This window comes from Hyperolius riggenbachi, chromosome 8 (assembly GCF_040937935.1).
Source record: "Hyperolius riggenbachi isolate aHypRig1 chromosome 8, aHypRig1.pri, whole genome shotgun sequence".
NCBI lineage: Eukaryota > Metazoa > Chordata > Amphibia > Anura > Hyperoliidae > Hyperolius > Hyperolius riggenbachi.
In genome coordinates this window covers 65109939-65136819 of record NC_090653.1, presented here as the reverse complement: position 1 = coordinate 65136819, position 26881 = coordinate 65109939, and the positions used below count along the sequence as shown (strand labels likewise).

Below are 26881 nucleotides of genomic sequence, written 5' to 3'. Positions count from 1 at the left end.
AATAAGTAAAAACCAACCAAACAAACAACAAAACACAAGAGTAACAATTTGCCCTATTAACAGCTAAAAAGTATGATAAAAACATTTGAAAAGACATGAGAATAGCCGGATTAAAAGAAAACAAAAAAAACCCAAAACACTGTGATAGCATTGCTACCTAAACGGAGGTGAAAAGGGACCCTGAGCAGGCATCAAAAATGGCCAAATGAACTTACCTGAGGTTTCCCCCAGCTTCTCGTAGTACGTGAGGACCCCGGGCATCCTCCAGGCTTTCTCGTTCTTCCCACGGCGGCACTGTTAGATCGGTGACTTTAGCCGAAGCCAAGCACAACTGCGCATGCGCGGCCCTTCCGCACACCCATCTCGTTCTTGAAAGAATGAACCGCGAGAGGGGCGCGCAGAGGGGCCACGCATTTTCACGACTTTGGCTGATACAAAAGAGATGACACAGAGAGCCCAATAATAATAGTGTAGTATGTATCGACAATGATGGTATATTTAAAGAGTATAAATTATCCTCACAAACCAGGGTTATCTCCTAGGCAACCACTGTATAGGCAGGTGAGGAGATTAGACCTGTCCCCACTCAGGATTAAGAAGTCGCTCTCCGTAGAAAGGAAAAAGGGGGTATACCCCTCCAACAGGGGTGGATACAAGGATACAAGGCCTAACAGATCCGCAGATGATGCCGTGAACATGTGTATGCATTAAGTACTACAGCATCTAGACACCCCAGGAACCTACACCAGGATTTTATTTATAGATTACAGCTCTGCATTTAATACCATAATGCCATCTCTGCTACACAGCAAGCTCTCCCAGCTACACATACATGAATCCATCTGCAAATGGATAACCGATTTCCTAACCGATAGGAGACAGCATGTTAGACTTGGTAAACACACATCAAGCTCTCTGACTGTCAGTACTGGTGCACCCCAGGGCTGTGTGCTTTCCCCACTACTCTACTCACTGTACACCAATGACTGCATCTCCACAGATCCATCTGTTAAGGTTCTGAAGTTTGCAGATGACACAACAGTAGTTGGTCTCATACAAAACGGAGGTGAGTCTGCATACAGGCATGTGGTGGGACAGCTTTCCTCCTGGTGCAGCAGCAACAACTTTGAACTAAATGCTCTCAAAACCATGGAGATGATAATAGACTTTAGGAGATCTCCCCCCCCCCCCCAGCACCTCCCCTTAACAATAAATGGATCCACAATAACCCAGGTAGAGTTATTCAAGTTTCTTGGATCCACGATCTCACACAACCTAAAATGGGATAACAATATGGCCACTATTGTCAAGAAAGCACAACAGAGGATGGACCATCTATGGCAGCTGAAAAAGTTTGGCCTACCTCAAAATTTAATGGTGCAGTTCTACACTGCAATTATTGAATCCACCATAACATCATCTATGTCTGTATGGTTCAGCTCCTGCTCAGCATTAGAAAAGGGGAGGCTGCAGCGCATCATCCGATCAGCGGAAAGGATAATTGGCTGTAGCTTACCTTCCCTGCAGGATCTTTACGCTAGCAGGTGCAGAAAGAGAGCAACCAAAATTGCCTCTGACCCCTCTCACCCAGCTCACTCCATCTTCCAGCGCATGCCTTCAGGAGTAAGATTCCGGTCAATCGCTACCAAAACCTCCAGACACAGGAACAGCTTTTTTCCTCAAGCGGTAGCCATACTTAATGCTGAACCACGTTAGAGCTGCTAGGACTGAAAGTAATCAGCACAGAACTGTAAATGAACAATTCTCACATTGCTTACTGCCACTATACTTGCATAAATGTCCTTGACTTGCAATATACACACTGTCTGTCCTTGTATTGTTTTTGTTTGCGTTTGTTAAGCAACTGCCAAGACAAATTCCTTGTAGGTGCAAACTTACTTGGCGAAATAAAATTGATTCTGATTCTGAAGTATTTGCGATGATGATCGTGTTTACTTTGCAAAAACGACTTTCTCTGAAGTCATCGCTCTAACACAGCCGCCGTGGGAAGAATGAAGGGAGCCCGGAGGACGCTGGGGGACTTCACAAGCTACGAGGGGCTGGAGGAAGCCTCAGGTAAGTTCATTTGGCCATTTTAGATTACTGCTGAGGGTCTCTTTAAAGTAAATTTTTTATAGCAAAACTCCCTTTCTGTGACCCATAAACCCAAGTACCAGCCAGATAAAGGCAACTGAGCTGGCTATAACAATGCTACCATTCGTTTCTAGACATATGGAAGAGGTGGAACTCCAAGACAGACAATTAAAGGACAACTGAAGAGAGAAGAATATGGAGGCTGCCATATTTATTTTCTTTTATAGCGGAATATAACCCTGCATTTCAACTTTGCTCTAAAACATTATATACAGTATATTATATGCAACCAGCATTTTTTTTTTTACTAGACCAGCATTGGAAGGGTTACACAGGGCTTAAAAGTTCCTGGAGATTTCTGCAGACGCATCCGAAGCTGACATAGATACATTTTGTTTACATAAATGTATCTAAGTGTGACTCATCTCTCTGACTGAGAATGAGCTGGAGGACAGCCAAAGAGTGTGTAACATTTATCAATAGATACATTTTAACTAAATAGAATGTAACAATCTGAACTTCTGCATATCTCTCCACAGAACTTTAAACCTCTGTGTTTAACCCTTCCAATGCTGGTCTAGTTAAAAAAAATGCTTTTTGCATATAATATGCTGTAAATAATGTTTTAGAGCAAAGTTGAAATGCAGGGTTATATTCCGATTTAAACAATACAGGTTGCCTGGCAGCACTGCTGGTGTATTGGGCTGCAGTATTGTCTGAATCACACCAGAAACAAGCATGCAGCTAATCTTGTCAGATCTGACAATAATGACAGAAACGCCTGATATGCTGCATGCTTGTTCAGGGTCTATGGCTTAAAGTATTAGAGGCAGAGCTTCCAGGCTAGCCAGGCAACTGGTATTGCATTAAAGGGAACCTAAACTGAGAAGGATATGGATTTTTCCTTTTAAAATAAAACCAGTTGCACGCTCTCCTGCTGATCCTGTGTCTCTAATACTTTTAGCCACAGCCCCTCAACAAGCATGCAGATCAGGTGCAGACTGAAGTCAGACTGCATTAGCTGCATGCTTGTTTCAGGTGTGTGATTCAGACAGTACTGCCCCAAAGAGATCAGCAGGACTGTCAGGCAACTGGTATTGTTTATAAGGAAACATCCATATCACCTTCAGTTAAGGTTCCCTTTAAAAGGAAATCTATATGTCAGCCTCCACATATCTCTATGCTTCATGGGTGTCCTTTAAAGGCCCTTTTTTTCAGTGGGTTTAAATGATGGTGCACACCCTGGATACACAGAAAAGGGTAAGAAGTATAAACCAGGGTAATTGCAGGCAGCTTGTGGTGGATTCACATAGGGTAAATATTCTATACTACAACAGATTGCTTCAGCCATTAACGACCGAATATACTTATATGGCACCTTCTCTGTGGTCTGTAAACCAGGAGCTCAGGGAGCTGAGGTTGATGGTCTGGAACTGGATTTTCCAACTGGAGGAGGCTATCTTGCAGACCCCGATACACACCAGTGGGTACTGTTCTCCTGGGACCACCAGCATCTCAAATATCCTCAGTGGACAAGGAAGGGGGAAATCAAAATGCTGCAATTAGAAGAAAAGACAGAGCATCAAAGTGTGGAGGACAGAAGTCAGGCAGGGTGTGTTTGGATACTATATAAATGTCAATTCAAATCATAGATAGCTTTATTGGCATGACCAAGATTCATGGGGAAAATTTGGGTTAGTATTCTGGACTATGTAGAGTATGTGCATTTAAAAAGGCAAGCCAAGAGAAAAGGAGTGAACACTCAAAAATCCTGACAAGTGGAAACAGTCCCATTCACTTATATTGTCCATGCAAATCTGCATGCAGGAAACGCATGCAGATTCGCTCTAGTGGAAACTAGCTCTCACAGTTCATTTATGCTCCTCTCAGTCTGTGGCATGCTGTGACATAGTGTGCAGCGATTGTCACTGTGGATTCCTCTCTCTCTATTCACAAACGTATTCACGCTCTCTGTTCTAGAATTTTTACGTGTCAGGGTTCTCAACATTTGTCATCTGAACTTTTCTTAAATGAAAAAAAATAAAAAAATCACAAGTTATGTAGGAGGCAGCCCAAAGGCTTAAAAGCTTAAAAAGGTTAAAGAGTGGAAGATGGAATGAGGAAGACATTTTCTTCCTAAAAAACTTAGAGATGACAAAAGCCACTGTGGGGAAGTTCTGTCCATAGAATACAATATGTTTCTTGACCTAAAAAAGAAAAATAACACTCCTTATTTAGATGTACAGTATTTGTTTTTTGTTGTTGTCCATGGCCATGACGGTGCTCTGGCACCTCCAGAGGCAGCCATGAATATGTACGCCTGAAATTAGCATCCATACTGCACAATGAATCCTGCTCAATAAGTAAAGTTTGCCCACAGTGACTTAACCTTCCTGGCGGTAAGGAGGATATCTCTGCTTCTAGTGGGGCGATTCGCCCCATTCAAAGTGCTGTACGCGCAGCTAGCACTTTGCTAGCCGCACGTACAGCTCGATCGCCGCCGCTCTGCGGCGATCGCCCGCACGCAGCGGCGGAAGAGGGCCCCCCCCCCCGCCAGAGCCCTGCGCTGCCCGGACCAATGAGTTCCAGGCAGCGCTATGGGCTGGATCGGAGGCGTCTGACGTCAGGACATCGGCTGACGTCCATGACGTCATTCCGATCGTCGCCATGACGATGCCAGCGACGATCGCACTAGAGGGACACATGCGCCCTCTAGTGGTGTTTCATGTAGCTACCACTCTGGTAGCTTTACATGAAACGAAAAAAATTTTTTAAAAAGAAATGGATTTCTGCCTAATTGGCAGAAAAAAATTAACCGCCAGGAGGGTTAATGAGTTGGCAAGTCCTTGCTCTATAGCACTTACTAATCATTTTACCCTCGGGGTGTCTCCTGCACGAGTCTTGTGACAGACTACAGGACTTTTCCCACTGGCTTGTTTACGAGAGTTTTGAATCATTCTTGGTTTGCATCATCTATCACCAAACCACGAGATGTGCGTCCGAGAGAAGATGGACTTTAATTCTCCCCCCACACTTGCAGTGGTTTCCTGTCTGCAGCAACCAAAACCACTTGAGTAAAAGGCAAAATAAAATGTAAAAACAAAATATTTGTACACCTACAGTTCTGCTCCATAATAGGTAACACTGCTTTTTTTTCCCATGCATGCCATTATGCATAGCTCCCAACTGTCCCTCTTTTGGAGGGACAGTCCCTCTTTGGGAGCCCTGTCCCTCTTTCCTCCTCATTTGTCCCTCTTTCAGGACTTTGTCCCTCTTTCTATGTAAATATATATATTTCTCTACTAAAAATGTGTTTAATTGACTCGTTATTCGTTATTCCCATCCTTTCAATTGATGTATTACTAATTTAAAAATGTTAATATCAAGGAAAATAAACCAGGATAGAGAGGACCAGTGTGGTTTGAAATATAAAACAACATATTTTTCTTATGAAATCTTTATGGTATGCGTGCAGCATCAGACAGGGTCGGCGGGAGCTCAAGATTCTGCCCGGTAGGCCTCCCTTTTAGTGTCCCCCGGGGGCCTAGTGTCCCCCGAACACTGCAGGAGGGGGCACAGCGCAGGAAGGAGGAGCAGCAGCGGGCACAGAGCAGCGGGGAGGGGGGGGGGGCAGTCTCCTCTCCCCCTTCCCTCCCCGGGGGCCCCCCCTTTGCCACTCCCCCCTCCAAGCTAGAATGTGCAGCGGGCGGCAGCCACTTCACATTCTAGTTTATAGGGGGGAGCGATGAGGGGGGGCCACCAGGTGAGGGGGGAGGGGAGAAGACTGCCCCCCGCTGCTCTGTGCCCGCCGCTGCTCCTCTTTCCAGGGGGGGGGGGGCACCTATATAGACCTGGCTAAACTGTCTGGGGACACCTATAGACATGGCTAACTGTACACTGGGGACACCTATAGAACTGGCTAACTAAACTGGGGACACCTATAGACCTGGCTACCTGTACACTGGGGACACCTATAGAACTGGCTAACTAAACTGGGGACACCTATAGACCTGGCTACCTGTACACTGGGGAAACCTATAGAACTGGCTAACTAAACTGGGGACAGCTATAGACCTGGCTACCTGTACACTGGGGACACCTTTAGAACTGACTAACTAAACTGGGGCCTGGCTACCTGTACACTGGGGACACCTATAGACCTGGCTACCTAAACTGGGGACACCTATACACGTGGCTATGTAAACTGGGGACACCTATAGATGTGGCTAACTAAACTGGGGACACCTACCGACCCGGCTACCTATACTGAAGACACCTATAGACCTGGCTAGCTAAACTGGGGATACCTATAGACCTGGCTACCTATACTGAGGACACCTATAGACCTGGCTAACTAAACTGGGGATACCTATAGACCTGGCTACCTAAACTGGGGACACCTACCTGGCTACCTATACTGGGGACATCTATATCATGGCAGCTCTGATGACGCAGTTCACGCGTTGAAACAGTTCCAAGTGCATGGTGACACCCACCTTTTTTTTTGCTGCGCCGCTGCTGCGCGCCGCATATGTCTGTGTCCCTGGACTGTCCTCAGAAGTGCTCACAATCTATTCCCTACCATAGTCTAATGTCCTACCAAATTATGTATTTATATAGTTATATAGTGCAGGGAGAGACGGAGGGTGGGTTGGGTTTGTGCAATCCCATGCCAGGGTTGGGGGGAGGGGGGGGGGCAGGCTGACACTTTCCTGGTGGGCCCTTAGTGTCCCAGTCTGACCCTGTATGCATGACTAGGGGTGTGGCAGGGCCGTGATTAGGTGTGTGGCAGGGGTGTGGCTTAAGTGTCCCTCTTTCTCATCTCAAAAAGTTGGGAGGTATGCATTATGTAATTCATATTACAGTCTACATGTTTCGAAAACTAGAAACAATACACACACACACACACACACACACACACACACACACACACACACACACTTGAAACATACACACACACAGAAAATGTTATAATAAACTCCCTGTCGCTGCGTCCTCCTGTGTCCGTGCATTGTGTCTGGCGCACATAGTCACACTTCAGAGAGCAGAAAAGGATGAACGCAGGAGGAGGGGCGTGTCTGCGGCCATGCACGTGCAAGGGAGCTAGTCTGTGGGTGCTGCGGAGGGGGGGGGGGGGGGGGGGGAAGGCCGAGGCCTAGTGCCCACTTTTTAACAGTTAGGCGTGTTAACTAAATATATACATATACACACACACACACACACACAAACAAACACTCTCTCAGAATTAGGATTGTAAATGAGGCGTACTTATTTGTACTCAGCTGGGGAGCTGGGGGCGCAGGGTCAGCCGAATGATGGCTCACCCTGCTGCTGCTCAAATCCCCAACGTAAAAAAATACAATTCCCCCTCCAAGTCGTTGCAACTCAGAGGGAGATGTAATTTGGGGTCCACCCCGTGCAGTATAACATTACTGTTTCGGAGTCCCGACACCACCCACTTTGGTAAATGAGAACCCAGAGCGATATGAACATTTGAAAAGTTTGACCGTAGAGCCGGTTGCTCACAGCAGACAAAATACAGTCAGAAATACTTTTTTTTACCTTCATTAACATGAACTTTTCAAGTGGCTGATACCATTCCAACAAATGCACACTGGTCTCCATGGCCACACACAGGAACCAGCTGCCCCGTGTGTCATCGTGAGCTGAGGGCAAGAAGAAAGAAGTATAATTTACATTCTGCGCGGTAAAACGGTAAGAGAATTAGAGAAATAAGAAGTGGAGCATCAGAGTGAGTGGTAACAGTACAAAAAAAACCAGCATCAAAATAAAACTTTAAGCACCTCGGGTACTTGGGATTTTAACAGGCGGGCTACAGGAATGGTACTGGAGCAGCAGTGAAGCTTGGTTCATGCTTAATTTGCAGCATATTTGTATACAGTGGCATAACCACGGAGCAGAACCTCCTGCAATCGTGGCAGGGAGGAGGAGCCCAGACTTCTTTCTTCCTCCTCCTCCTCCATTAGGGCTTCTTCTCATGCTCCCCTGGCTGGGTCCGTGCATCCAGACCCACAGATCAGCGTGGTGGCAGGGACAGCTGGGGCTTACCTCTTCCACCGTTGCATCTCTCCGGCATTCCTGCTGCAGCCACTAGGTGTCCTCCAGTGTCTGCCAGAAGTACATATTATAGCAGGTACAGGGGAGCCGAATGGTGGCTCACTCTGCTGCTGCTCACCCAGTGGCGTTAAATATTATACCCCCCTAAGCTGTAGCAACTCGGAAGAGAAGTAATTTGGGGTCTGGCGATCGTCGGATCCCCATATTACTCTTGCACGGGGCGTGCATCATAGCATTGCTGCTATGACAGCACCCAGCTTTGGCGCCTAAATAACCTACTTTGTCTGCCACAGGAGATTGTGTGTAACGTGCAAAGTAGTGTTGTCCGGATCATGAACGATTCGGATCTTTGATCCGAATCTATTTTATGAGTCGATCATCCGAATCATCAAAATGAACGATTCGGATCGCAAAAGGGGCGAGGCCAGAAGCGACACGCCCCCTCTCAGCGGGCTCCTGGAAGCAGAGCTGAGATGGATCGCTCTGTTGGATGCGAGGCAGCCTTGCAGGGAGACAGGAGGTAGAGAGAGAGGGGACATGGGTGTCACTGTCAGATATGTGTAGAGCACACATACTGGCTATAACGTGCTGCCCATTACAGGCTGTCTGTTCCTAGTTGTGCACAGTGATCACATTGGAAGCTTTTGGCTCAGCACAGCTCAGTAACTTTGCAGGCACTGTGATTGCACTGCACTCGGCACTAAACAGCTGCACTTATCTTCTGGGAATGCTTTCCTTCACTGTGCGACGTTTGCAGTCAAAGTATACAGATGAGCATATAGGTGAAATATATGTAAAGCATATGATTGCAGCATGTGGGTATTGTGTGCAAACATTTCTGCTCTCTGCTCGTCCCTCCTCCCATCTCTGTCCACTCCCTGCCCCAGTGTTGCCAACTCATCCCTTTAATTACTGACACATCTAAGTTATACAGGTTCTGGGGCTATTTGCACATAATCAGTGCCTTAACTGCATCTACCTAGCCACAAAATCTGTATAATTCATATGTGTCAGTAATTAAAGGGATGAGTTGGCAACACTGCCCTGCCCTCTGTCCATCTTCTCCCCTTCTTGTCCACTCCCCTCCCCTTCTCCTGTCCACAGCAGGGAAAGACCTGTCCTGCTAGTCATTTCACCCCGAATGCTTCGGTAGTAAAATGATCCGAGATTCGGATCCAAGATCCGGATCTTTTCAATGATCCGATTCGAATCATCCGGATCATTGAAAAGATCCGAACTTCCCATCTCTAGTGCAAAGAAAGAAACTCAGACCAAGAAAACGGCAGAGACAAGAGAGGACACCTAGTGGTTTCGGCGGAAGCTCCAGAAAGACCCAATTACTGCCGCTGCCCATTACTGCCGCTGCGCTGATCTGTGGGTCTGGATGAACAGACTCAGCCAGGGGAGCACAGGGAGGGACCTGATGAAGTAGTAGGAAGGAAGAAGTCTGGGCCCCTCCTCCATGCCATGGGAGCCCCGTGATATATAGTTATGATGCTGTCTGTATAGTTCCGTATGGTACAGATAGACTGTACAACCATGTAGGTCTGCAATAGTGTCTAGCGCACTTAAGAGTGGATACGCACCATTCCATGGGATGAATGGCAACGCATCTGCCTTCCCCCCCAAAAAACAAGCAGGTCAGATATTTCAGGACAACTCCGGACACACTGAAGACAGACATGAGTGAACAAGGTCTTAGCAAAGAAAGGGTCCATTCTGTATATCCATTGGCCCTCTGCCCCATCTCTGGGAAACTCTCCAGCCTCAGGGCACACTTTTCAGATCACAGCTTGGGCTTAAAGGGATGCTTAAGTCTGAAAAAAAAATGTGTTTTACTCACCTGGGGCTTCTACCAGCCCCCTGCAGCCATCCTGTGCTCTCGCAGTCTCGATCGGATCCTCCTGTCCCCGCCACCAGCTACTTTTATTTTCAGTGACAGGCCTGTGCCATGCGTCTGCTTCTTTGTGCTCCTGTCCTCAATAGCAGCATAGAGGGCGTTATTGCGGACAGGCACACATAGAAACAGACGGGTGGCCAGGCCTGTAGCCAAAAACGGAAGTAGCTGGCGGTGGTGACAGAAGGATCCCATCAAGACTGCGAGGGCACAGGATGGCTGCAGGGGGCTGGTAGAAGCCCCAGGTGAGTAAAACTGATTTTTTTTTTTTCAGATTTAAGTGTCCCTTTAAATTGTTTTTATGATCACTCCACTCCTAGAGGAGAATTAATGTGATGGACTTGTAGTTCTGATATCTGATTGGTTGGCCATGATCATTTTTGTCTCACATTTGTCTGCTTCCTGTTTTAGCCTACACCAGAAGAATTGAGGAATTATCATTTGATAACGATCAGCCCATCAGACATACAAATAGATCACATGACCTAATCAATAAATCCCCTGCGTGAGAACCAGAAAAGGAATAAGATGAAATGGGGCCATAGGCAAGATAGCCTTTTTGTCCAGTGCTGATGATCATCTGGCATGTTAGATTTGGTGGGGGCTATAATCCAACGGGCCTCTAGACTTTCTTCAGCGCCAAAGCAGCTTGTAGATCCGGCTCCGGGGGGAACTTTTGTGACGAAATGATCTCCATTGCTAATGAGTGGATGCGTGAAAATTGCACATCAGGGGCGTAACTAGAGGGGAGCAGCGGCCCTGTGATTGGGGAGGGGGGGGGGGGCAGAGCTGTAAGCGGCCTTCCTCCGATTATAGCGGACTATACTTGAGATCAGGTGTTTTGTGGATACACCTGTTATGGGTGTGAAGATCATGATGTCTGCACTTGTTTTATGACCCTTGTGAGATGGGCCCCCCGGCCATGAAGAGCACCAAGGGGAGGCAAGAGAAAGGGTGTGAACATTGGAGGGTCCCATGAAACTTTTGCTGGGGGGCCCCTTGAATTGTAGTTACGCCACTGTTGCACATGTATATATTGTGTGCACGAGATGAAGAATGTTTTCATTGGCTGGAACGAGCTTCTGCTTTGTGATACACCAATGAATGGAGTCAGAGAGAAATCAGGGTGGGATTATATGAACACTTACCCACACAGCAGCTCTTGCACCCTTTAGTGTCTGGAACTTTAGTGGATGCAGATTTCTTTCTGGAAGGAGGAGGTAAGGTTGTAATGACCGATCAGACACAGCGCTCTATGGTCAGCCCTCCTCATTTCTACAACATATATGTCTCACAATATTTTCTGCACTATAGATAGTCAATGGGATGCATTGTTTCTCTGACTGGATTCATTTTAAGATTTATGCAAACAATAAGTACCATGTTTCCCTGAAAATAAGAGTGTCTTATATTAATTTTTGTTCCAAAAGATGTGCTAGGGCTTATTTTCAGAGGATGTCTCATTAGAATGTCTTATTTTTAGGGAAACACTGAGTTTTCCTATACAAAATATATATATTGCATGCCATGCTGAAACACAAGCAGCCTGCACAGAGGTTGTGGTTTGCAGATATTGGCTCTCACTTACAAGAAATTGATTCTGCTGATCATGTGGGTAACAGTCTATCTCTTGCAGGCAGACAACTCTGTCAGGCTCCCCAGAGCTATGATAGGATAAGCTGTGTGTCCTGGGAAGAGGTGAAGTGCTGCTGCTGCTTATCAGACAGATCAGGAGGACTGGCTCCAACAAAAACACAAATTGCCTGACACATTTACAGGACTGTAGAACTCACATTATAATGCTGCTCTCGTGTATCCAGGGTTTTTACTGAGTGTGACTTGCTGGTGTCATGTGGGCTGCTGGTAGGGCTTACATTCGGGGGATGTCTTATATTTCAAGCTAGGAATTCCTGCTAGGGCTTATTCTCAGGGGATGTCTTACTTTAGGGGAAACACGGTAGCTTGGATTTGGGCCAATCAAATGCAATCCCTGCTGGTTCTGATTGGCCTATTTCCAAGCAGCACACAATTTCCATGCAAGATGGAAACATTTCCTAAGCATTCCTGCTTCTCCAGCCCAATCCCCCTCTTCAGTCCCTTCACTGGCTGCCAGTTACACAAAGGATACAATTTAAAATCCTGACTCTCGCCTACAAAGCTCTCCACAACCTAGCTCCTTCTTATTTCCAGATACCATCCTACATGCAATCTCCACTCTACTAACAATATTCTCCTGTCTTCCTCTCTGGTCACCTCACCTCTTCTCACTTCCGTTTACAAGACTTCTCTCGATACTCTCCCCTCCTATGGAACACCCTTCCTCAACACATCTGCCACTTACCCCTACTTACCTTTTTTAGGCATAATCTGCAAACTCACCTCTTCAGGTAAGCATACTCTCCTACCTAGGACACTTTGGCCACTGACCACTATTTCTACCATCTCATATACAGCTTCCCTTTATCTACTATTTTATACCTTAAAGAGAGTCCGAGGTGGGTTCAAAAAATGGAAAAAAAGTAGGCTACTGATCCGGGGGGCTGAGAGGATCAGGTAGCCACAAAAACTGACGCTCCCGTGGGCCCCAGTGGCCCACTTTCACTTTTGCGACCTCTGGGTCACGACGCTGCACTGAGAGACAGACTGTGTGTCTCTCATAGCGTGCAGGGAGGCGGGGGAGCGGCAGGAGGCACGGCCAGGGAGAGAGAGTTGCCAGATGGCAGCTCAGGAAACCCTTCAGGAACGCCCCGGCGTGCGTTTTGAACAGGTAATTCCCCTCCCCTGTGTTTAGCTCCGAGTTAGCAACAAATCTTTTCGATAAACTCGGGGGGCTATAGCGCAGTGGGGGGGGGGGGGGGGTAGAGAGCGGAGGTTGGGGGGCACAGAGCCATGACATTAGGCAGAGGACATGCCTCTGTGTCCCATCTGCCCCCCGAAGGTCCACCTCGGGTCCTCTTTAAACCTTTAGACTGTAAGCCCGATTGGCCCAGGCTCTACTCCCCTTTTGTCTCACAATGCTGTGTAATGTATGTGCATAACCCCCCCCCCCCCCCCCCCCCCCCCCAGTGTAAAAATCTGTTGATTTGTTCACTGTATCAGTTGTCTTGTATTAACTATTGTATTGTTTATTTTGTATCGTTACACCCCGTACGCTGTTGTACCAGCGCCACGGAAGATGCGGACGCTATATAAATCAATAATAATAATTACAAGCACTTTGCAGAGTGAATAGAACTATTTACATATGTCCATAGCAGATAAACATTGTAATGCAGGCTCGCAGACTGGCTTGCATGTACGAGTCCTTATTCCTAGGGTGCTAAATATACCTTCATACCTGGGCAGTAGTCTGTGAGTGGGGATGTGGGGCAGCCGGGATTCTCTCCTTATCTGTTCATGAAGAGTCAGGAGGCTGTGAGAGTACAGCTGGGAGACTTTACCTGCAGATAGACAGACAGTCATCAGAAGGTCCCTCAGAAGATTCAACCATATCACCTGCCGACTCATCCACCTCACCTGTTATGGACATTAAGACGTTGTTGATGCAGTATACCCACGTCGTGCATCCAGGAGACAGCTAGAGGAGGCAGAAGAAAACAAAAAATGTGTGTTTTCTGGCATATTTGCTATATTGATTTGTGGAGGTTGGGCATAAGCATTATTATTATTGTAGAAATACATAAAATATTACAAATAAACAAGTCTTTTTTTTTTGGGTGTTCCACCTGGTCAAGTTTTGTGAGCAGAAAAGAGCGTGGCATTGAATAAGTAAAATCTCTCATGTTACAAGTGAGGGCCTATGCACAATTCATGCCTCCCCCACCCCAGCAAAACTTTGATGGGGCTCCCTAAAGTTGACATTGTTCAAATCCCCCCCTTGGGGACCAGCACAAAACACGTGTGGCCATTATCATTGCCACACCCATAACAAATGTAACTACAACACCACCTGATCTGGAATATGAACACCTTGTGTCAGAGGGAGGAACCCAGGTGCTTCTATAGGGGAAAATCAAACTGGCTGCTGGGCCCTGCTGGTCTCCCCCTAACTTTATTTTGGTTCCCATAGCCCCTGCACAGTTTAGTTTTCAGCAGTGAACTCACCGCTTCCCTTCCAGTCCATGAGGTCCAGTGTTCATCCCTGCTGTCCGACTCTTCTCCGGTGGTATTGATCACATAATAACATGCCATAGGGTCACGGAGAATAGGCACTCCTGAATGCAGTGGTCCTCAAACTAAGGCCCGTGGGCCGAATGTGGCCCCCTGAGGCTTTTTTACCGGCCCCACACACACAAAATGTATTGCTTATAGATGCGGTCAGCTACATCTTTAAATAGTGATCCACATATAGAATTGAAGTGCTGGCACCACTCATCCACATGGAAGCCAGAAAGCAGTAATTCGCTGGTTTCCAATCAAATTCCACATCAGGTGACATGGCTGTCTAATTCGACTGCAGGTTGTCACCTGGGTATACTTCACTGTCTGGCCCGCAAACACTTCTATATCATTTTATGTATACTCCGGCCCCCCAGCAGTCTGAAGAATGTTGACCCGGCCCTCGACCCAAAACGTTTTGGGACTCCTGCCTGAATGGATGAAGACAGGAGTGTACAGATTGGAACAGGAGCGTGATGGTCACAGAGGTGTGCTTGCTCCAACACTGAAAACACTACAGGGGTCCAGGGACCTCAAAATCTGAGGGATACATGGGGGGGGGGGGGGGTACAGCAGCAGCCGGCTCAGGGGCCCTGAGGGGTAGGGGGGAGACTTGTCAGAAAGAAAGGGGAGCCTAATCCACTTATGCGGGAGGGGCTAGACATTAATTTTGCCCAGGGCCCCATTGTAGCTAGAACCGGCCCTGGAGGGAAGGTTAGTAGTTTGGGGTCCCCACAGCTCTGGGTTCTTTTGGTTGCAGTGGCTGCTCCCCCTATAGTTATGCCCCCTGATTACAGAGACATCTTTAGTGCACTGCAGCAAAACAAGGTCATACTGGTGAGTCACCACTTCAATGCTTGCCAAAGCACAATGTAGATTTCTAATCAAATTTTACATTTGAAGTTCAAAAATTTGACTGAGTTATTAAAAAAAAAAAAAAAGTCAGAAAAAAAATTAAATAAAAATCACTGGCTACTGCTGTAAACTGGAAGAAGCAGGAAGTGAGGATATCTTATTGATAGGACAACAAAGACAGAAAGTAAATCCACTTTACATGTAATATAAACCTTCACTAGCTACACCAAGATCTGACCCTAAAGCAGGGGTCTCAAACTCAATTTACCTGGGGGCCGCAGGAGGCAAAGTCAGGATGAGGCTGGGCCGCATAAGGAATTTCACAATCGCGACGCATCGCCGCCTCTGCCCGCCCCTCTTACTCTTCCTTCACAGAGAGGGGCGGGGAGAGGCGGCGATCCGTGCGGCGATTGACGTCAGGAGGGGCAGAGCTGAAGCTGAAAGCTCTGCCCCTTCCAGGAAATGCCGGCAGATTGCCCCCCGGGGCGATTTGGGGGCTCTGCAGCCCTCGTTTAGCGGCGGAGATGCGGCGGATTACTTGAGAGCACTGAAGCGAACTATAAGGAAGCTTTTGCCGGCGAGGGCCACAAAATATTGTATCGAGGGCCGCAAATGGCCCGCGGGCCGTGAGTTTGAGACACCGGTCTAAAGTATACGCACAGGTCTTACATGAACACTTACCAGGTCCAGGGAGGCCTGCGACTCTGTCAGGTTTAACGTATAGATGCCTTGCTCCGCCCCCAGAATGACATGCTGATCTGTAAAATACACAATGACACTTATGGCAGCTGGAGTAAGTAAGGAAAGTACGACATACAGAGCACAGGGAGCTGCTGACCTCTTGTGTTCGGATGTTTCCATGTTGTTGCAGAGTGGACTTTCAGCGGACATCCGTTAAAGATCTTTTTCAGCTGAAACGCCGCCTGTCAGGAGACATACATTAAGGTCAATGCATAGAAGAATACAAAGGGAATCACTTGGGAATTTGAAGGGCAGATTTGGATTTGTTTGATCATTGATTAATTGATCATTGACATATCACTGGAAGGCAAGATCACCAGACTCAGACTCACATATTTCGGCCACGTGATGCAATCAAATTCCTTAGAGAAATACCTAATGCTAGGTCTGATCAGCGGCAAAAGGCGACAGATAACGCGTTGGCTTGACACCATCAAAGCTGACACAGGATTGAGCTTAAGGCAACTGGCAAAAATGGTACAAGATCGGACAGCATGGAGAGAGCTAACCCATAGAATCACCAAGAGTCGGATACGACTGAATGGATAACATCATCAATCAATCATTGATTCCCCCAACATCTTTTAAGATATAAAACTTAACATGTGTAGGAAACTGGTGTTAATTTTTTTTTTATTAAGGACAAGTAAAGCCTTTAGGAAGAATATAATACATCAATCATGTGACTTGATACAACATCAAAACAGAATTTGTTGGTGCTTTATAAATCAATAATAGTAATAATGTGACTTGATACAAAAATAGCATAACATACACATAGGATACCCAAATACCACTGTGGCACTTGAAATCTTTCGACAATCAGCTTTTTGACGCTGCCTCATCACCCTCTCAGCCACATTCACACATTCCCTCTCAGCTGCCCGCTGGACTTTTTTTTTCTGGGTTCGCGCCCCATGTGGTTGCCGTGGAAACCACATGGTTACCTGTGAGGCAAGAACCTAGAAGAACAGGGAAGAAGAGTCCGGCGAGTAACGGATAGGTAATGCATTAATGCAGGTGCACAGGGGTACATTTACACTTGGGTGGACAACAGCCGAGGGTTTCTGCCATGTTTGTGATTATCACATGCCGTTACCACCATGCACCCGAATAAGCATCTTGCAGCATGTCCGATTGATAAATTCGGGCTGAAACCGTCAATTGGGTATCCTTTTGGCAGCACCAATTTTCATCCAATTCAATAATCAAACTGAATTGTCCATCAGCCACCAAATCATTAGATGTATGGGCATCTTATGAGTTAAAGGGGCTTACATCTAATCATGAGCCATAATGAAGCAAATAGCACTGAAACATTGGCATAAAATATGCCGCTTAGAGTGCGGCAGTGCAGGGGCATTGCTATACCCGATATTCTGCACCTGCGCGCAAAAGTGTCAGAATCATACCAAGCCACTTGCAGCTCATTTGGCAGATAAACAATTCACTTGTATTCAAAATTGTGTCTCTAGCCATTTCCTCAGGGATAGACTTTTTATAAAACCAGTGAAACATAAGCCTCTGTACATGTGACTAAAAACGATTTTAAGCGTTTGTGGTTCAATAAATCACTCTGATATCTTTCCCAGGAAGACAACGCCTTTGGCATTCAAGCATGCCACTTACACGAAGAACACTCAGACCTCTCACTGGGCATGGGAGCTAAAGCTGTGTCATTTTAATTCTAGTTTACAGAGGGGTTTTAGGAATATACTATCTCATACAATGTACTGTATTATAGATCATTCTCAGACGTAGCAGTTATACCTGTTTGGTAGTTTGCCTTTGACCTTTCTTCGGTGGTAAAGAAGGAGGAGACAGCGTTGGAAGATCACGCGATAAGAGGGATGGCTCTGATAGGGGAGAAATGTAGACAGTGTTGGAAGTTTAGACGCAGAAGCACATTTTCACTGAATAGAAGGACCCATGTACAAAAAGCTAATAAGAGGGAAATTGCTGCTGTGGAATAAACAACATTTCACGCACTGCAGATACGGATATGTAAAAAATGACTGCTACTGGATGTCTAGTTTCAATATCAGTCTGAAATCCGATGTTGGCTGTGATCGCTCTATGTCCTGTACCATAGAAGAAGACAATGGCACAAGGACAACCAGCAATTTGGACTAATTTCCTTTTATTATACAGAGACATTTTGGGTGGTACCCACCCGAAACATCATGTTGACCAGCACTGTGTTGCATGTGTGACAGAAGGAAATTCTTCTAAATTACTGACTGAGCTCAGGTCATTGTCTTCTTCTATGGTAGGGGTGGTGGACTACCCTGAGGGACCCTGGTGCTCTCACACTTCATATGTTCTAGTGTGGGCTGCAGGATATCTGCAATTTTTGCACAGTGTCCTGTACCAGCACTGTGTGTTCAAAGGACCACTACAGCAAAAAAAAGTAAGCAGTTAAAATCTTACAGAACTGACAGGTTTTGGACTAGTCCATCGGATTCTCAGGGTTTTCTTTGTTTTCAAAATAATTTTGTGAATGTCAGTTGAAAAGTTACTGAACTAAATTAACTGCAAATAATTGAATCGATCCTCCTACTCCTAAACTGGATTTTCCTGGCATTCTATCCTTTGTATTTAAATGTTTTAAATCTACATTTAAAGTATTGACTATCTCAGGTACATGAGGGCAGTTTTAAAGGTGAACTGAAGTAAGAGGTATACGGAGGCTGCCATATTTATTTCCTTTTAATCAATACCAGTTGCCTGGCAGCCCTGCTGGTCTATTTCTCTGCAGTAGTATCTGAATAACACAAGACACAAGCATGCAGCTAGTCTTGTCAGATCTGACTTTAAAGTCTGAAACACCTGATCTGCTGCATGCTTGTTCAGGGGCTATGGCTAATAGTATTAGAGGCAGAGGATCAGCAGGGCTGCCAGGCAACTGGTATTGATTAAAAGGAAATAAATATGGCAGCCTCCGTATACCTCTTACTTCAGCTGCCCTTTAAATGTTTTCAGCTCTCATACAAACAAATCTTGAACAATTGCACTTGTCTGTTCTCTGGACTCAGATGAGTTTTTCTCAGTCCCACACGAGTTTTATAACCTCTGATCAGTGAGAGTTATCATTTCCCACTGCAAGATGGGAAACAGGCTAGTCCTAAATAGGTTTGGGAATGTACATACCGGTTTATTTCAGCATGTTACATAGCACCTACAGGTACCCGTTAATGTGCTATCTCAAGTATGAAGTGTGACAAAGGTTTCCCTACCAAGTGAAGTCTACCTAAACATCACAATAAGTACTAGCCGAAGCTAGCCGCATAAAATTAGGTGTCCACTGAATTCATAACCACCCATCTATACTCTGTGAGATATGGAATGGGTGGTACAGAACACTTCTCTCCCCTCTCCTCCAACTACATTGTAGTTACTTTCTTTTCTGGATTATCCCCTTGCTGCTCTCCATTCACCACTACTCACCAGAATTAGCATTGGACAGCTGTGTCCTCAGAACCTCTGCACAGGCCAGGGCTGGGGTCCTAGGTAAGCTGGGTCCACTGGAGCATCTCACCAATGCAGCAGGAGCGTGCAGGCGGTCCTGATCCCTTTTTACATCAGCAGAGCATGTGCGGAATCTGGGCTGCAAAGGAGGAAGAGGCAGCGGTAATGGGACAACCGACAGTCGTGCAAACCGAGGCCACAGCTATGTATGGTACAATGACTCTCTCACCTTAGGTGGAAGAGGAGGAGGAGATTCATCATCAGCAGATGTGTCGCTGTTCAGGTCCATGCTGCCAGGTCTTAAGAATATGGATTAAATGTTATTACTTCACCAGTTAAGGAAAATTATACTCAGAAAATAAAGCCCATCTGATAGTTTATTTGAAACTGCCTAGAATTTACCTTTTTGTATGAAAAGATGCACCTACAGCTTTGTATTTTATGCGCTTTTACATAGATTTGTTTGTTGTATATTTCTTGTGTAAACTCAACAAAATGTTTCAATAAAATGTATTGAAAATGGGATAAAATCTTGCTTTCAGAATCTATCTATGCAAACTACCGTATATTCTGGCGTATAAGACAACTCCCAACTTTTCTAGTTAAAATATACATTTTGGAATATACTCGCCCTATAAGACTACCCCTCTTGACTCTTGGACATTTGTACTGTACTGTATATACTGGTGCTGTACTGTATAAACAGGTACAGGTACTGGTGCAGTACTGTATGTGGTTTCCAGTATACAACAACCAGCCAATCACGGCTAGCAATGTACCTTACTGGCGATTGGCTGGTTGTTGAATACAAAGTGTCCAAGACTATCAGAGTGGTAACGCAAACATGCCTCTTTCACCTGTCTGGCCTTGTACACTATTACCTCTTTCTCTGCCTCTCAGATCAGGTATGGTAATAGGATACAAGTGCAGGCCAGACGGGTGAAAGAGGCGGGTTTTTCTGGGCACAGCGCCGCTCTCTTTTTTTCCATACCCCGGGTGTCCCGGACGCCTGCAGCTTACTCCACCTTTCACTTACACCTTCCCAGTGAGGTGCCCCCTCACCTCGTCATCGGGACCGCGCTAAGTCACTTCTTTCCAGGAATCCTGGTGAGTGGATTTTCTTCTGCCATACTTGTACAGTGCCGCCTTTGCTTTTTGAGCTCCCCCCACCGTTTGCGGCAACCACAGATTCTTCAGCCCGGCACGGAAGTTTCAGCGCCCGCCCTATAAGACGACACCTGGTGTATAAGACGACCCTCGACTTTTGAGAAGATTTTTCTGGGTTAAAAATTCGTATACGCCAGAATATACAGTAAATTAGCAACGAGTAAAACTGAAGGGAAAAAAAATGATACCTATGCTAAGGGAAGGCTTTGGACCCTATACTCTCTCGGTGTCCTCCCTCCATCGTTGTCACCCCCCGTACTGCGCATGCACAAGCACACATTCACGCATGCCCAGTACAGAGCTGCCCAACTTCGGAAGCACTTGGGGGCAAGTTATTTGGGGAGCATCTAAAAAAACCCTTGACTTTCTATATAGGAAGAAAGGTTTGTTGGAGACTGAAAAGGTTTTTCCCTGGACAAAGGCTATGAAGGACAACTGAGGTGACATGATGAGATAGACATGTGTAGGTACAGTGCCAAGCATACAAATAACTAGGCTGTGTTCCTGTTTTTCGTTCCCTTCCTGAAAAAGTTAAACATCAGGTATGGAAGTGGCAGTTTCTGTCCGGGTCGGGACCGTGTCGGACTATGGCATAACCCTCACTAATAAGTAATTACAGCCATAAAACATGCTCCTGTCAGTAAATGGCTTCTCAGAGCAGGAAAGAGATAAAAAGGGTCAATAGTTTATAGATTTGAGCTCTGGCATACTTCAATGAAGGTGTCACTGAGCAGAGACCATGAAACAGTAAAAGTGTAAAACTAGATTTAAATATAACACAAAACTGTGGGATGTCTAAAAAAGTTATTTTTTAGGGGGAGGATAGATACTATTATTTATCTCATCAGTTTATTTTCACCTCAGATGTCCTTTAAAATGTGTCATGTGAGAAATGCGGAGGCTGCCAGTGCAGTCCCCCCCCCCCCCCAAAAAAAAAGAGAGATTGTTTGCTGTTCGTAATACGGCTATAACATTTTTAAAAATGTAGACCAGGCGCTCTCACTTTGCACATTTGTCCCTGCTGAGTGACTCAAAATATTGCAGCCAAAGGATAACAAGCACAGCCCTGGACCAAGCATTTTCAGAGCGGCCTACCTACAATGGCAGCCTCCATGTCTGCCACATGACAGATTCACCTTAGAGTAGACTTGTAAAAGACGCCAGTGTAATATTTGCCTTCCGCTGCTTCTCACACTTACATGTCAACATCGTCATAGTCGTCATCATCGTCTTCATCGTCAGAGCAGAAGCTGTAATGGGGAGTCGGCATTATCATGGGTAACAACTAAGATCATTCTATGCAGTGCTAAAGTGCACCTCCAATCACTGTGACTGTACAGACTGTAATATTAGACATGGTCAATCAGATGCTAGAAATTCTGGCTAGCATTCATGATTTTGTTTGGCCCAGTTCCAAGCTGAATACAATTTGCATTACATTTGCATGCAAGCCAAAATTATTAGCATCTCATGGATCATTACATATAAATTATTTTAATTCGATCCAGCAGTTGTCTGAAAAAGTGCCACACTACGCTCTCTGACACCAAACTATAGATTGCACAGTCCCTGAAAGAGCAGGCCAGGGTCAGACAATCTAACCCCCTCCCACAATTACCCTGAGAGTGGAACAAGCCCAAGCTTGGTTTGCCTACCTCATCTTCCCTACAATGCCCAAATAGGTGGAGTAAAAGAGCAGCACACAAGGTATACCAAAATAATAATAAAGGATACATCCAAGTAACTGACCTCAACCCTCACAATAACCTGACCTGGGGGTGGCATATGGAAGAAGTGGCTGCATATGAAAAGGGAATGAATACACATTTTTTACAATATTCACATATACATTATTTAGTAAGTGTTTATCATATTTAATCCTGTCAGGTGATCTCTGTGGAATGTGGAAACCAATAAAAAATATACTTGGTCTCCCAGAATGCTCTGGGAGGAGAATTTCACATAGCTAAACAGCTTAGGCTAAGAATCACTGGGAGGGCGGAGCTACATACCAATATATAGTAAGATATAGATACAGGGAGTGTTTCTGATGCTGAAACCAGAGAAATTACCATACAAGTGATTATCCTGAACAATTTACTGCTTTCTATTATATGTCACTCCGGTGCCTCTTTAAAGTGGCATTTCACCTTCCACACAAATACTGGTCTTCCTGCCCATCTCTTCCAGGAGCTCTGTCCCTTCAGAAAGTATGGCGTGGCATTGTTACACCACACCCCCAGCTGTCAGATCACTGCTTAAATGGCCATGTACATAGATCTGGGTCTTGGGAAGTGCATACTGATATACATTCCTTCTACGGGGCTCCTAGAAGGGATGGGTACAGAGTAGTTCCGCCATACATAGTTGTGGGAGAAGTGTGATACACTACAAAGGAAAAAACACAGAGACAATGGAAGCCCAGATGGTGGAATATAATTCATAATTTATGAATGTGTCGTCATTGAGGTAATCCACCTCATTTTTTTTCTACTTTTAGTTGTTTTTGATATATTTTATTGTCTTGGGTGCCTTTTTTCCTATACTTCCACCATACATAGCTGACAGACAGGGCCGGTGCTGCCATAGAGGCAAAGGGGCCAATTGCCCCAGGGCCTCACCTCTGCAGGGGCCACCGACCCTGCCAAATGCTGCTCCCCTCACAGTCGCACTGCCCCCCAGGTCCCTGCGAGTGTAACATCTTCATAAATTACTTACAGCGGCTGCATATTCCGTGCACTCTGAGGTACAATGTCTCCCTTCTTCTCTCTGTCCTCACTCGTGTTAACACATAACGTGCAGGGTCATAGAGAAGGAGGGAGACAGCATGCCTCAGAGTGCACGGAATGTGCAGTGCTGGCCGCTCGTCCATTCACTCGTATTCACTGATAACTTATGTTGATGGTTCCTGTGATTGTAACAACCCCAGGTTCATCTAAAAGACAAAAGGAGCCCAGGAGCCCAATGGTGCAGAATCATGTAAGATTCAGGAAAGCAAATTGCTAAGGATGTATATACTCACAAAGGAGGGTTGCAATTCCTTGCAACCACCATCAGAGCAGGCGGGAAATTGACCGTCCCCGCTCGGTTTTCCAGGTCTGTGATAGGAACTGGGTGGTCGCACTCCAGAAGTTCTTTAGGACAACTAAAAAACGACCACCTCTAAAAGAAGTATGACAAGACACTTAAAACAGGGGTGGAGGCGCCCAATGCATAAAAGATAGGCTAATGAGCTGTTAACCTTACAAACACATCTTACCTCTCGAAGAATTTGGACCAGTTTATTGAAGATGGTCTTTTATTCAAGTCAATTTTATGTGCTTGAATAAAGGACCTTTTTCAATAAACTGGTCCAAAATCTTTAAGAGAGAAAAGATTACCTCTCTGTTTATAAGGGTAACAGCTTTTTAGCCTATCTTTTTGTGCATTGGGCGCCTACACCCCTGTTTTAAGTAATTACTGAAGCGGCGAGCAGTCAGGGAATGGCCACTTAGGGGTGGGAGGGTTGGTGTCTCAGGCAGGGGGGCCCCACGCTTAAGTTTGCCCCATGGCCCCTTAAACCAGCCTTGCTGACAGACAGTGGGGCAGGAAATTGACACTATCTGTTATGGATACACTAGGAGGAGGGGGGGGGGGGGGGGGGTAGATGACCAGTAGCATTTCAGTGGAAAAGCATGGGCTGTGTCCTAAAAATGGTTGAGGCCGGCTTTACACTTTTTTTTTGCGTTTTGGTGGGATGCATTGCTCCTGCCGCATCCCATCGCAACACAAAACAGGACAATCATATGACCCTGCGGCAGTGTGGGTTGACAGGGTCATATTCATAGCGCCGTACTCAGTGACATACTCCCTGCTGGGCAAGAAGCAAGTCTCTGGGATTCCCTGCGATTCTCATCGCACCACACTCCATTATTTACCTTACGTGCGTCTCCTGTAGACTTACATTACCCCAAGCACCGTACGTTAAGCGCAGTGCTGGTGGTAACACGCTACTGCCCTTGTGTCGGCCCTGATACTTCCAGCGCACCGCTACGGACCGTAACAAGTGTGAACGTCTCCACAGACTTGAACTGCTCTTGCAGCCCCTTGCGGTAAAATAGGGTAACGCACCGCAAGTTTAACTTGCTAGTGTAAAAGGGGCCTTATTACTTACGGAACGTACTAATAAATTCTTGCTGCAGTATTGTACTATTGAAAAGGCTATAGGGTTTCAGATTATGAAAGTACCAGTATGCATCAAGACCTTGCAGGAAAATGTTTAATCTGCAGTACAGGCAATTAAACATGGTGGGTTACACACAGACAAGAACAGGAACGAGCAAAATATTCTGCAGCAAGCCAGGCTACAGAACAGAAACGAATAACATGTATTGCTACAGTGGCACCTAATGTTTAAATAGTAGAATGGTTTCACCATTCGATTTCCTGTATTTTAACACACAACTTGTGTAAATGTGGTGCTGGTGCAACTGACTGCAAACAAACCATACATACGTCATTTTGAATACAGTTACAAGTAGCATGCTCACCTGATGTAGGGTTGTGGGCTCTGAGGTGCTTTAGGACTCAATTCTAAATCAGGCTAAAATACAAAATGGATATGGAAAAATCAGCTAAAAGTGTAATTATTTTCCTAAATTCTTTCCTTATATTCCTTTTATCTAGCATGTATACATGGTTTAAGACTTTTAGATAAATTCTGCTTCAAGGACCAAGTCCGGGATAGAGAATAATCTCACACAGAAAGTAGCAGAGAGAATTACACCACCCAATGGAAGCCTGAAGGAGAGGAGTGGGCATCCTGCAGTCTTTTAGACATTTCTATATCAACTATATACTCCAAACGTTTTAGGCCAAGGGCCATATCGCCGTTCTGGACAGTGCTAGGAGCCGAACTAGCGAAATCAAACACATTTTTTGCTGATTGTCATTAGGTACACTATGCCTGTGACATTTTGCCAAATAAAACATTTCCATGGGAGATAACCCATATAATCAATGGTTTTTACTGCTACAGGCACAGTGACAACTGCTAATCAGTGGCTGTTACTGCTGCTGGCACAGTGGCAGCTGCTAATCAGTGGTTGTTACTGCTGCTGGCATAGTGTCAGCTGCTAATCAGTGGCTGTTACTGATGCTGGCACAGTAGCAGCTGCTAATCAGTGGCTGTTACTGCTGCTGGCACAGTGGCAGCTCCTAATCATTGGCTGTTACTGCTGCTGGCACAGTGGCAGCTGCTAATCAGTGGCTGTTACTGCTGCTGGCACAGTGGCAGCTGCTAATCAGTGGCTGTTACTGCTGCTGGCACTGTGGCACCTGCTAATCACTGGCTGTTACTGCTGCTGGCACTGTGGCAGCTGCTAATCAGTGGCTGTTACTGCTGCTGCCATAGTGGCGGCTGCTAATCAGTGGCTGCTACAGCTACCACGGTGGCTGATAACCTACAAGCGAGCAAAGGGGGAGGCAGAGCAGTGACACAAGGTGGCCCCTGCATGTGGCATCACAGCTACGGCCTGTGTAGCCGCATGGAATTACGAGCTGTAGAGAGCTTTGGGTGCCACCAGAAAAGGCTTGGCAGCATTTGGCCCCCGGGTCAGACTTTGAACATATCTGATCTACACTTACTTAGAAAAAAGGGTGCAGGTCACATGGCTAGAATTTTAGGAATAAAAGAAGGTATTCTGGTTTTATAAAACCTGGAGAACATGTGCCATTTACCATATGTGGTAGGGGAATAGATGTCCCATTAATTCTGGAACCTGGCCATACACACTTCAAAAGCAAGGTTATCACTTCAAATACACATACTAATAAGGGCACCTCAGCGGAGATGGACATGCAGAAGAGGTTCTGCTTAATACTAATGTCTTAGGCTCGTTTCACATTACAAAGGACTCAGCTGGAGCAGTAGAGTATCCAACTATTATAGATATACTGTACTGCTCTGAGGGTCAGTTGCTGACTGTGCCTATAGCACTGTGTTGTGAATGCATGGCAATTCTATCCGATAAAAAGCAACATCTCTGCTCTTTCCGTAAAAATCACATGCTGAGTTTTTCAGTTGCGGTAGTACAATGGACACATAAGGACATGGTGAAAGTGGACATGTGTGAATAAGCACATAGGAAAGCATGGGTCTGTTCTGATTGTTCGTTGGTTCAGTGCTCTGGGGCCAAATCCAGATGTGGACCTAATGTAACGCGTGATCATGGCCGGATTTCTGGCAAGGCCACATAGGCCATGGCCTAGGGCACCAGATAAACAAGGGGCGGCCTGCAGACAGTGGGCATTATTTGCAGGTCATTATTTGCAAGTGTCCAAACAAATGAAAGGGGTCAGGATAACTGCACTATTAGTACCAGCTGGCATCTGCCTGTGCTGTGCTACAGGCAGCTGCAGTCCGTTAACCAAACGTTTGTTAAC

The 26881-nt window shown here is 45.8% G+C and overlaps 1 protein-coding gene across 13 annotated transcripts in view; it reads right to left on the bottom strand.

The window, feature by feature from the left end:
• Nucleotides 1-26881, bottom strand: part of MAP4K1 (mitogen-activated protein kinase kinase kinase kinase 1) — a 241426-nt gene that overhangs the window by 17729 nt on the left and 196816 nt on the right. For all 13 annotated transcript variants that reach the window (XM_068250530.1, XM_068250536.1, XM_068250540.1 and 10 more), the window contains 12 exons: nt 24988-25040; nt 21658-21708; nt 19521-19590; nt 19271-19430; nt 17594-17679; nt 15921-16005; nt 15764-15840; nt 13586-13646; nt 13407-13509; nt 11218-11276; nt 7657-7760; nt 3473-3650 (listed from right to left, as the gene is read on the bottom strand). In XM_068250530.1, the coding sequence (XP_068106631.1) occupies nt 3473-3650; nt 7657-7760; nt 11218-11276; nt 13407-13509; nt 13586-13646; nt 15764-15840; nt 15921-16005; nt 17594-17679; nt 19271-19430; nt 19521-19590; nt 21658-21708; nt 24988-25040 (1087 nt within the window). The remainder of the gene's footprint in view (nt 1-3472; nt 3651-7656; nt 7761-11217; nt 11277-13406; nt 13510-13585; nt 13647-15763; nt 15841-15920; nt 16006-17593; nt 17680-19270; nt 19431-19520; nt 19591-21657; nt 21709-24987; nt 25041-26881) is intronic.